We start from the raw sequence: 12,876 nt of genomic DNA on the forward strand, positions 1-12,876 counted from the left end.
ACTGCTAAATTACAAGGGACCTTCACATCACCGTCCTGCAGAGGATGAAAGCTTTATGTGAGTAACAGAAATGGAAGAAAAATGAACACATACACAAGTTACATTTTGAGTGAGTATATATAAGTATTTGACTTGAGGGAAGTTGTTAAGGACCATGCCTAAATGAAGAGGCAGGTCAATTCTCCAAGAGCCTCCACAGTTGTGTATCATAAGACTTGAAGAAATTGCAAAGCAGCCTTCACAGGTGTTCCTTGTGGACAGGAATGAAATAAATTGGAGGCAAGAGGGAAGAGGAGAGAGGTCAGAGAATAAAACTGCCTCTCAGTCTCCTTGCATCATCATCATCATCATCATCATCATCATCATCATCATCATCATCATCATCATCATCATCATCATCATCATCATCATCATCATCATCATCATCATCATCATCATCCTTCATCCTCTCACATGAAGAGATCCATTCTACAGGTCTGAGTTAGATCTCCAATAGCCACCGGCAGGGGGCTCCCGTATCACAACAGGAAGTCATGTTGGTGGAATTCCAGGAGAGTCATTTTTAAATTTAGTTTGCAGAAACATAAAAGAAGAGTTGGTAATAATGGGGATATCAGGATGTTCCTTACCCAGCTTCCAGACTTTCAAAATAGAGAGGTGAGAGACTTGAATTGTGGTTATATTTAAATTCTTAATGAGATATCAACTTGTCAAGTTATATTCCCAAAGTAAAAGCCAATAGTGCAAATGAATATAATATTGAGCATCTCCAATTCTGAATACTTGTCATGGAATAAAAGGGGAAAAAAGCCTCTGAAGGAGTATTATTACTTTATGTTGTTGGTCATCATCCAAGCACTAAAATGTTCCAGGGAAAATTCTATGAAAAACTAAAATAAACCTTTAATAATAAAATCAAATGTAAATATTCCATGGGAGAAGGTGGAAAATAAGCTGGTATTTCTGCTACTTAAAAAAAAATTCTTTAATATGTGTATACTGGACATCACTAGGGACAAACAATAGTAGTCGCATTTATTGTGTATTAGGAAATACATTTTTCTTTGAGACATTTTTTGGGAGTGTGGGGATTGCACTTATGGACCCAATTCTACTATTATTCAGTAGTGAAATTGATTTGATTTATTTTTTTTCCAACCTGAACTAGCTTTTCCCTCCTTAAGCAACCTAGTTGCTTCCATTCCTAGTAGCTTATAATGTGGACACACAGAGGGTTCTGGGGTTATTCAACTCAGAATTCCTGAACTCAAGCAATCCATTAGCCTCAGCTTCATTAGTAGGAGCCTTTACAAGCATATACCACTATGCTTAGCCTTGTTGTTCAGTTGTCTCAGTCATTTCCCACTTTTTGTGACCATATTTGGGGTTTTCTTGGCAAAAGTACAGGAGTAGTTTGGCTTTTCCTTTGCCAGTTTATTTTATGGATGAAGAAACTAAGACAAACGGGGTCTCCTAGATAGTAACCATTTAAGACCATATTTTAATTCAGGAAGATGAGTCTTCTTAACTTCAGGTCTAGTATTCTGTCTACTACATCAATTAGCTGCCAATTGTCAAACCATGGATTCCACAGGATTTTAGAACCTTTTCCATTATCTCCCCACCAGATTCATTAACATTTTATAGGATAAGGAAAAATATATTTTTTTCAGAATATGTTATTAGCAAGAACCTGTATTTTCAAATGATCACACTTGACAAGAATACATCATATTTCCTCATTAATAAACATTTCTATAGTCAATGAAAAGTTCTCCAAAATCTCTTCTTAATTCATCTTCACAGTATATTTGTGATGGATTAGTAGCTAAATTATATGCATGGACAGAAGAGATATTTACATAGTAGATAGAGATGCAGGTACAGAAAATGAGATCCCCTATTGTTAACCCTGTGTGAGTCATAGAGTTTTCCCATCCCTATGGATTGCCTCAAAGACTCATCTCACATGCTGAAATACAACATATCATATTTACCAGTTTTTGTCTGTGATGCATCTGGCTTGGGCAGTGCTAAAGTTTTGGAAGGCACAGGTGTTGTCTCTATGGAAGCTGCAAAAAAGTACCCTATGTTATTGGAGGGTAAATCATTACAAAGAATGAATACTGATGGGTTTGTGGAATGACAAGTGATTTCTCACAAAGCATATTCTTGAATAAGGTAGCATCTTAATTCTTCTCAAACAACACCCAAATAAACTAAGACCATTTGGGCAATTTACTTAGACTCTTGGGGTCTTAGTTTCCTAAAATATAACACTCTGGCTTCTAAAGCCCTTCCAACCTGGCATTTTTGGCTTTTCTAGAAGTTTTGATCCTTTATACAGTTCCACACACTATAGGATCCAGTAACTCTGTATTATTGCTTTCTCTTCCTTATTTTCCTTGCCCAAGACTATCTCCCAACTCTGTGCAGTTTCTCTTTTCTCTTTTTCACTTCCTGGCTTCCTTTAAATCTTAACTAAAATCCCACTTTCTGCTGGAAATCCCTAAATTCCTCTTCATCCTACTGCCATTCTCCTATTGATTATTTCCTATTTATCCTGTACATAGCTTGTTCGTAGATATTTGCATGTTGTCTCCCCCATTCGATTTCAAGTAGCTAGGAAGGAGATGACTGTCCTTTATCTTTTTGTATCTGTAGTGCTTAGCATTGTGCCTGGCACATGGTAAATGCTTAATGTTTGCTGACTTGTGAAATTATAACCAGATGATTTTAAGACATCTTCCACATCTAAATTTATAATGCACACACCTAAAGATTATATTCAGAGCGAAGACTTTTTTTGGGGGAAGGCGAGGGTGAGGCAATTGGGGTTAAATGACTTGTCCCAGCATCATATAGTTAGTAAGTATTGTCTGAGGTCGAATTTGAACTCAATCCTCTTGACTTCAGGGTCAGTACTCTAACTGTTTGCCATCTAGCTGCCCCAGGAAGTGAACACTTTTGTGAGCCATATTTTCTATCCTCCCTACCCCATCCCCATCACAACATGAAACATTTAATTTCTTAAAACAATGATAAATAGAAAAAGAAATAATGGTTAAGCAAACGCAATTTAGGATGAGGTAGTCATGCATATGACTGAGAAGCATAACCATTTGTTCAGTTAAGGAAGAAAAAATAATGAAACAAACCAACCGGTTTGAATGTAAAGAATTGTACAAAATGAAGAAGAGTAACCAAATCTCTCAAAAAGGGATAGGAGCTCCAGAGCAGCACTGGTATTTAAAGCCATGTTTTAGGTTAGACAGTTGCACTACTTTAAGGCAAAACCATGGCTTTATTAAGTCTCTGAAGGAAGAGGAAGTTAGTTAATGATGATGTGATGATTATGAAACCTAGAAAGAAAATGAAGTTTTGGAAAAGAGGGTGATGTCACAAGATAGATTTGCAATGAGAAAGAACCTGAAATGGCAATGGTGATGATGAGAAAGAAAGGCATGGGGAAAGTACATGGGAATTAGCCACTGAAGATACCTCATTACCTATTGTTTCCATGGGTGGCTCAGATACATATGTAATAGATTCCAGGACTGTATGAAAAACAAAGAATAGCAATTAAAAAAGATACAGTGATGACACCAGCTAACAAGAATCACACCTTTAAAGAATAAAAACTTTTACTCCCCCCAAAAATCACTAATAGTTTTATCAACTAGAAAACTTTTATATTGGATATTTATTTTATCTTATAAACTAAAAACAGAAAAAAAGAAGAAAAATCCACTCTAAATAATTGATATTTGAACAAATATGTGAATTTCTTTTCCTCAAAGAGCTCACGATCTGATCTTGTAGGGAAGAATAATTTTCCAATATAGTTGCATTTTGAAAATAGTGTTTGATATTTCTCAAAATTTGAAGGGAGGAAATAATACCTCTGTTTCTTATTCATATCAACAACTATGATTATTTTGAATTCATGTTAGCTTGCATGCAATCTATCACTCCAATTCTCTGTAAGTAAGAAAAAAACCACAAATATTTGCTATTTGAAATTCAAGTTATGGATAAACATCATTACTATAAAACATATAGATCCAACTATATTGGAAGATAACTGTTTTTAGCTCCTGTAGTAAGCTACAAATTCCTTCAAGAGCATGTTTCACATCTCATACATATCTGTACCCTCAAGAGTAATGTTGTCTATATGTAATTGAGAAAAAAAGAAAAAAAGAGTACTGGTGTCAAATTAAAAAAGAAAAGGGGGTAACTACTCAATATATATTTAGTTTTATAATTCAATGTTATCTAAAATATAATATTTTATTATATTTTTATTTATTTTATCAATTACTTCCCAATTGCATTTCAATTTAGTTCACCAAATGTTTTACACCTCTGCCCAGGAGCATCTCACATATAATAGGTGCTCAATAAATATTTGTTGAACAAATGAAAATAATTCATTTACCAGCTTTGGTTTGTTGCTCATCAGGACTCTGTGATGTTTTGGGTATAGGATGTACATAATGTGGTCCTGTTGGAGCTAGAGGAAAAAAAGTCTTGTGTTACTCTAGTGTTAGTCATAAGAGTCCAGTAGTTGATAGGAGAAGGGTACCAAACATATCCTCATCATGACCACCATGTTTATAGGATAAAACTGTCACTAATTAGACATTAAAAACAAAGGTACCTATAAGGACAATAACTATTAATTAATAAGTACAATAATAATTAACATATGAAGAATACAAGTTAGATGTGCAAAAGAATGTGTGGGAAACCATGGTGCTGTAGATGACTGCTGTGAAGGACAAAGACACATGGAATTAAGCAAGTGATAGAGCAATTTCAAACTTGTATTCATAGAATCATACATATAGAGTTAGAAGAAACCTTCAAGGCCATCTAGTCCAATCCCTTCATTTTATAGAGCAGCAATTAAAAATTTTTTTAATCCCTGCACCTCTTGACACTCAAAAATGAATGAAGAACTCCATTCCTTGCCAAAGAACTTCTATTTATGGGATTATATCGACTGATGTTTACCATATTCAAAATGAAAATGTCTTCACATCATTATGAAGATAGTTTTAATCTTGCAGATTCCTCAAAAGGACCTTAGGGATACACAGGGGTCCTTAAATATCACTTTGAAAATCACTGTTATTGCAAAAATCAAGAGCTATGGATATTAAGTAACTTGTTCAAGATCACACAAAGAGTAAGCATTAGAGATAAGATATGACCCTCTGCCTCTGCTTCCAGATTCAGGTCTCTTTTCCTCTGTACAAGTTAAGGACAGCATCCTTAACTTATGTAGAGTTTTTTTTTTTTACTTATAGTTTCAAGTAGAGCACATAAAGTAAGGTTATATTTTATTGAAGAAAAAAATTAGTAAATATTTTTGGTGCTTAATGCTTAAGCAATATCTTATGAGTATTTATGTGATGTATCTGTTATTTTCCCAGGTTGGGAAATTCCTGTCACCATCATAGATTGCACCAACATACATACAACTGAATAGAAGAATACATGCACCTTCCTGAGGCATAAAAATGTTAAGTGCCCAGAATCACACAGCAAGTAAATGCCAAGGGCAGGATTCAACTCAGCTTCCTGATTTCAAGCCCAGTTCTACAGATTATGACATACACCCCTAGATGGGATTCTTTTTACCTACTAGTGATAGTTGAGAGAACAAAAAATAATAGTGTGTCCACAATGTTAATTCAAATTTTAAGTAAATTCAATGACAATCACATGCAACTTTAAGAATCTAATTATATTTGAAGACACAGTATTGAAATTACTTTAAGTGCTGAACATAAAGTGAAGGTGAAGTAAGCTATACAAAGGAGTGATTCCCACAGTAACAGAGAAAATGCTATCAAGGTTACACAAGTTATAACTAAAGATTTATTGGATCAGCAGATATATAATATGAAAGGCAAGATACCATATAGCTGAAAAGATCACAAAACACAGGGACTTGAAGCAATGAGATGGAAAAGCAGAAACTTATATGATCTCCCCTCATTACCTATAGTTGCCTTTGGTGAAGTAGTGCTAAATGCAACGGATTCCAGTTCTATTTTAGAAACTAGTAAAAAAAAACAGCACAAAATAATAATCAGAAGTGAAAAGAAACATCATCACTGTAAGTCAGGGCATTTTTAGCTTTTTGTGTGTGTTATGGAACTTTTAAATCTGATAAAGTTTATGGAACCTCTTCTCAGGATGTTTTTCAATGCACAAAATAAAATACGCAAGATTACAAAGGAAGCCAATATAATAGACTAGTATTATTAATTTAAAAAAATTAACAGAGCCCAGATTAATAATTATAAAGTGCACCAATTCATTGTAGAAAAAAGACCAAGAATTCTTTGGTGAAAGAAAACTGAAACTTTTGAACTTTTGAACTTTTGATTTAATAGCTAATCATCTCAGTTTTGTATGATTAGTAACCTTTTATTCTCTAGCTCGTGATATGTTGTTTGTTAATCACTTAAGTGGACCATAATACTTCAAGGAAAAAGAGATGTTAAACTTTGACACATAATGAACATCTCTCAGTTGCTTTGAAATTCTCCGTTAACCTCATTCTACCCATTCTACCTGGCTCAATATGCCTCTGGAAAACAGAAACATTGCTAGTTCTACAGACTAATTCCCACAGGCTAAAAGAGAGAAACTACAACCACTTGTAAAGTGGGCTGCAGCAACATCACCATCAGAGATCTTTCAGGGTAGCTACCATAAATTTTACAACCTAAGAGCTTTACAGCCTTCAATTGACTGTTTTCAAAACAATTATCCCAGACTCCAAACCTTAAGACCAGACTTAATAAGGGAAGCATTTACTTATAAATGCAGGAACACACACACACACACACACACACACACACACACACACACGCACAGACACACACACATTTACCAGGTTTGGTTTGAGGTACAGGTAGACTTGGAGTTGTTTTAAGCTTGGAACGTGAGGGTGACTTTGTTCGATTTTGTTTAATTGGTTTGTGAGCTAAGGGAAGAAAAAAATGTCATTACAAGTCTAGCATTCTATCCATTCATTATAGTGTGTTGCAGGATTTCACACAACATGGTAGATCTTTGTGTCTTTATTATTTTGTGGATACCATACAACTAGGCCACCTCCTTTTTTTTTTTTTTTTTGCTGAGGCAATTGGGTGACTTGCCCAGGGTCCTCCTCCTTTTTTAATAATAAAATTCCTAGATGATATATTTTATGCCATTTTTTGTGAACAATTCATTGGAAATAATTCAGTCTATACTACTCACCATAAGTGTTTCCTTTAGGTCTCTTGAAACATTAATTCTTTGGAAAACATGATGTTCCATTATTTCTAGCCAGACAGCACCATTAAGAAATATTAGTGTTAAAAAAGATGGGTTTAGGAAACAACATCTTGGAATCACAAAATGCATTGTTTTTCAAATGAAATCCAACTTGTTCTCTTCTGGGACCAGTGTATGGCCCTCATGTTATGAGTAAACCAAGATCAAGATATTTATGGACTAATACTGTCCTATCCAATAGTATGTCATGATCTGGGCAAGATTCATTTGTCATCTATTTGATTTTCCCTGTGTGAATAAACAATTAATCTCATTTTGAGTGTCCATAAATCTCATAGAAGAAATACACAGTAATCTGAAGCTTGATAGAATCATGTGGAAAACCTCCCTTTTAAAATAGGGAATCCCTTTTCTATTTTATTTCTTCACAGAATATTCTCTGAGACAATGGCAAACACATTTTGCAAGAATATGTCTCTTTGTTCTATACTGTGGCCAATATTGATAAGAGTATTATTGAATAATTACTTTTATGCTCCTATCAGGAATTCTTAGCAAATGCCTGGCAGGCATTTTGTTGAAAGAAAGCCTTAAAGTCAACTATCCTGAAACGTGTGTGGTTTTTAAAAATAAAAATGATAATCAACAAACAATAACCACAGCAAGATTTTGTATTTATATCTTCCAGTCAATTGGATGGCAATGATATTGTGTTGTGCTATAGAGAATGGTTTGTAAAAACCAATTTGTTTTCAAGGATTTTTTTTTCAATCAAGAGTTTCTTTGTTATGTGGATAGACCATTACATTTTTTTTTTTTTGATCAAAATAAGGAAGTAAGGATATGTGTTGTAGTGAAGAAATATCTTTTAAGTCATTCTTCTTTCATATTAATACTATCCGTAATGTCATTTGTTTGGAAATTTTTCCACTTTGAGATAACTTGAAAATTACTACGGGAATACTTTTAAAATTGCATAGTCTGTAGCATGTAGCATGTAGCATATTTGGTGGTTCCATAATCACCAATAAGAATAAGACAGTATTAAAAAATAGACAAATCTGTTCCTTTTCACTTATTTTTAATTGTTGAACTTATTCGGTTGCTTTTAAAAATCAAATTAATAAGCTAAACTTATTAAAAACTGGTTATGTCAGACATCTTAAATTTGAGTATTTTCTAATATAAAGAAGTTCTAATTTGTGAATTGAAATTTGCAACAGCATAGTTACAAAAGAATTTTCTCATGTTATAACTCTCATTGAATTATGTTCCCAATCCTTTCTCAATAAAGGAATCATGAACTCAGGTGAATTGTTCAATATAATAATAGATTTTTGATAATAATAAAATATAGTTAATGAAAAATAAGTCAAAGAGAAAAGTCAAATTTATTTGATCAGTTTTGCATAAAAATACTTCTCATCATTCTCTAAAATAGCACATATGACTGTCCATCTCTCTCTGAAAGATAAGAATCATTCTTTCTATATATGTTTATACATGTTCGTGGGCTTCACATTATGTGAGTGGGATTCATATAAATAGTTTATGAAATTCAATAAAATACATTACTATGAAAATGCAGTCCAGAAAACTTTATACTAGAAGGCTTAAAAACAGCCTTAATTAAGGCAGCCCTCTTTGTAGTGGCTAGAAACTGAAAACTGAATAGATACTCATCAATTATAGAATGGCTGAATAAATTGTGGTATATGAATATTATAGAATATTATTGTTCAGTAAGAAATGACCAGCAGGATGATTTCAGAAAGGCCTGGAGAGACTTACACGAACTGATGCTGAGTGAAACAATCAGGGCCAGGAGATCATTATATACTTCAACAACAATACTATATGATAACCAATTCTGATGGACCTGGCCATCTTCAGCAATGAAATGAACCAAATCAGTTCCAATGGAGCAGTAATGAACTGAACCAGCTACGCCCAGCGAAAGAATTCTGGGAGATGTCTAAGAACCATTACATTGAATTCCCAATCCCTATATTTTTGCCTGCCTGCATTTTGGATTTCCTTCACAGGCTAATTGTACAATATTTCAGAGTCCAATTCTTTTTGTACAGCAAAAAAAAAAAGCCATTAAGCATACAATTATTTTTCATTTTAATACTTGTGAACTTTCTCAAACTTCAAAAACACTTTATAAGTAAGTTTATTTAGAGAGCCCTATTCTTGAAGATAAAAAGATCAATTTACCAGGTGTAATCGGTGATTTTTCTAGGTGTGGTGATGTTGTTTGGAAAAGATTAGTTTGCACTTCTGTGAGAGCTGCAAGAAAACATCTGTGTTGTTAAAATGATCATGAGTATAATAATCTATAAATTAATGGGCATAATAACTATAAATGCACATTATATGAATAGCCAAAGTAACTCGTGTCAAGCTTGCTAAGAAATCAATCATAGAAATATACTGTCTTAAGATAACATGATGTCAGATTCTCAGAAGGGTAGCTTATATAATGTTTCTGTGTTCTGAGCAGGAAAAGATCATGTCAAGAACTAATGCCGAATTCTAAAGGCAGAACCAAGAGAAAAACATAAGCAAGAATCAAAAGAAAACAACACTAAAAGTCGATAGAATTAAATCAATAAAATGATTAATCTTGAAAGTCCAGAGGTATGATGATGAAATGCCCCATACAGCTTTTCATTTTTTGAAAAATAATGACCAATAATAAAGAAAATGCTTTTTAGATTTAATCTTTTGGCCATATACTTTTTTTTTTCCTGAGGCAATTGGGTGGCCATGTACTTTTGATATCTTGTCTTGGACAATTTTTTAAACACACAAAGAGAAGATTATCAATTGATTTTAAGAGAGGTGAATGAAACACACAGCCACAGAAAATGATTTTTTTATAAACAGCAATAACAATGTAACTCTAAATACAAGTAGGGGAGAAAGCATAGTCAATTCAGTTAAGATACAAGACCCCATCAAACTCAATGCAGATTGGTCTGATTTAATCTTGTGGTTTGGGATTGACTGGGACTCTATTTTTCAGCTGAAGCAGCTGTCAACCATGCTGTATGTCAGTTCTCCTAAATTCTCCTAAAGAGTATGGTATTAGTGAGAAAAAACTCATATATTCCTCACCATCTCTTTGCTATTGGCCTTAAAGCCAACTGTTACTCATTCTGCTCCAATACCAAATAACACATTTACCAGGTTTAGTTTGAGGTGCTTCAGGACTTGGAGTAGTAGTTTGGGGTAGGCCTGGGCGAGGGTGAGGGCGTGGATGTGGGCCAGGGCCTGGGCGTGGGCGCCGTGTCTTTTTAGGTACTTTGGGTGCTAGAGGAAGAAAATGCTTAGTTACTTAAGTTATTATGGCTCTAGAAACTGTCGATAGGATTACACATATGCCTGCATTTCCTAATGCTCATTAAACAACACAAAATTCATGCAATTCTTTTTAAGAATTGAGAGTGAGAAGCCTAAAAAGCCTTCAAAGAATCTCATGGGAGTAAAATGAAAAAAAAAAAAAAGCTTTTTTGTTTATATATGTAAATAAGACAGTTATACTCCTAATTTTGTCTGAATTCACCCTCGGAAGAGAATATTATATAAATAAAAGCAAGAGACAGAAAAAAGACATTGATTAATTTTAAGCAGAGGGATGGGTTAGATAAATTTCCTGAAAATACACATTACTTCAGCTCCATTAAAAACAACACTAGTGGCAGCAGTTGACTTATCTTAAGAGACTTCAATACCCTTAACATGAGTAACATAGCTGAATGGTAACATACACAATGGCATGGGAGCTTCTTAAAATTGGCTAGCCTATAAGGATGATGATGATGATGATGGATATGAGTCTGACAAGAAATGAGTAGGAAAAGCACATGTAATTTTATTCACTGAAAGTCAGCGGTTACCTAATGTTGCTGCTGGAGTCACAGTTCTAAGGATGGCAGGTTCTAAAGTTGTAGTAAGAACTGATATAAATAGATAAGTTAATTTTTAAAAAATGAAATAGACACACATAAAAATGTATGAAAACTAGACATTCTACTTGAATATCAATCTTACTAGAGTATAATGATGATCCTTAAAGTATTAAAGAATTGTATCTTTATATTTCTAAGCTGAGTAAAAGCAGACATCTGGTCTCTGAAGATATGAATAAACTATGGCTAGGTACCAATTCATCTCATAAAAGAGCCACATCCCTTTAATTGTTCTAAACATTCTTATAAGGTCAGATAGAACTTTTCCCAGATTTCTAGTGATCTGCTGCCAGCTGACATGGAAAACTTCTTTGGAAAAATCCTTTTGATTTCTACTATTAAATACTTTGGGAGAGAAAAATGATAAATAAGGAAAGATTGATATTTTAATTTCTGAAGGATTTTATTCCATTATTTTTTTTGCTTGTGAGTATAGGGTGTTCTTTCTGTTCATTAACTACTGAAGTGATCATTGAACATATCAAGGATGGAGGCAAATGTATGCTTTTCTTTCATAAATAACTTAGCATTTTCTTGTTCACCCTTTTACTTCACATAGCTAGTCGGACAATTGTAGAGGGTTTTATGAAATACCAATAAAATGGCAATTGAGGATGAGATGAAAAGAACAGAAAAAGTTTTTATTTACCAATTATGAATACAGTGCCCCAATTTTGTGAGGAAGAAAGGAGGAAAGGCAAAGAAAAGATAAGGAGGTTGGGCAAAGATGGAGAGATTGAAGTACAAGTACATTTGCTATTTCTCAGAAATATTATAATGTTTACAAAATATCCAGCTATTATAATCATTTTCCCCCTTTTGTAGGAAGTTCAGAAAACACATCAAGTGTTTAGAAATCTGGATTGATTACAATCCAGAAATTATGATTACTGATGTCAGCCATCTAAAACAAAAGATTCGATTTTACTCAAAATACTAAAGAAGACTTTTTACCAGATTTGGTTTGTGGTTTCTCTGGTTGCACTGTAGTTTTAGGTCTAGGATGCTTTCGATGAGAAGGCTTTGTTTGTATTTTAGCTGAAGAAAGAAAATAGTTGGATTATTTCACTAGTCAAAGTTAAGAATGCTAAGATGATACAAAGAGCTCCACTATATAGGAATATTGATCATAGCTTTTAGAAAAATATGATTGAAAGGATCATATCCTTTTATTTAAGGTTTAATTTCCTTATTCTAGTTGTGTTTAAAGAAATATTCATTTCTTCTTGATAAGGAGAAAGAAAGAAGAAAAAAAGCTTTTTTTTTTTAAACATTGATTTATCTTTTTGATATTTGGTAGAAAACTTTTTTGAGGGGAGGAGAGGAAGATAGCTTTTTTGATTTTTCTATTTGATTTGAATAAAATCAAGATGGTAATAGAAGAATGAAATGGGAATTTTAGCTTAATTGAGATTTCAGATTTAGCTAAATTTTAATCACCTTCTCAAGAGTGAAAAGCTACAATGTTTAGTTTAGTTTTTTTTTTTTTTTTGCATAAGCCCTAATTATTAAGTTGACAATCAGAGAAAGAAACTTGACCAAGAACCAGGAAAATATGTGGAGGGGATAGTTGGAAAATAAAGTTAAAAGGAATATA

General features: G+C 33.4%; 1 protein-coding gene across 1 annotated transcript in view; it reads right to left on the bottom strand.

The window, feature by feature from the left end:
* Positions 1 to 12,876, bottom strand: part of ABI3BP (ABI family member 3 binding protein) — a 134,203-nt gene that overhangs the window by 77,674 nt on the left and 43,653 nt on the right. Inside the window, exons 23-31 of the mRNA XM_051990599.1 lie at positions 12,234 to 12,317; positions 11,208 to 11,267; positions 10,495 to 10,620; positions 9,523 to 9,594; positions 6,914 to 7,006; positions 6,014 to 6,073; positions 4,442 to 4,516; positions 3,510 to 3,557; positions 1,998 to 2,072 (exon numbers count right to left, since the gene is read on the bottom strand). Of these exons, the coding sequence (XP_051846559.1) occupies positions 1,998 to 2,072; positions 3,510 to 3,557; positions 4,442 to 4,516; positions 6,014 to 6,073; positions 6,914 to 7,006; positions 9,523 to 9,594; positions 10,495 to 10,620; positions 11,208 to 11,267; positions 12,234 to 12,317 (693 nt within the window). The remainder of the gene's footprint in view (positions 1 to 1,997; positions 2,073 to 3,509; positions 3,558 to 4,441; positions 4,517 to 6,013; positions 6,074 to 6,913; positions 7,007 to 9,522; positions 9,595 to 10,494; positions 10,621 to 11,207; positions 11,268 to 12,233; positions 12,318 to 12,876) is intronic.

The sequence above is a fragment of the Antechinus flavipes genome, chromosome 3 (assembly GCF_016432865.1).
Source record: "Antechinus flavipes isolate AdamAnt ecotype Samford, QLD, Australia chromosome 3, AdamAnt_v2, whole genome shotgun sequence".
Lineage (NCBI taxonomy): Eukaryota > Metazoa > Chordata > Mammalia > Dasyuromorphia > Dasyuridae > Antechinus > Antechinus flavipes.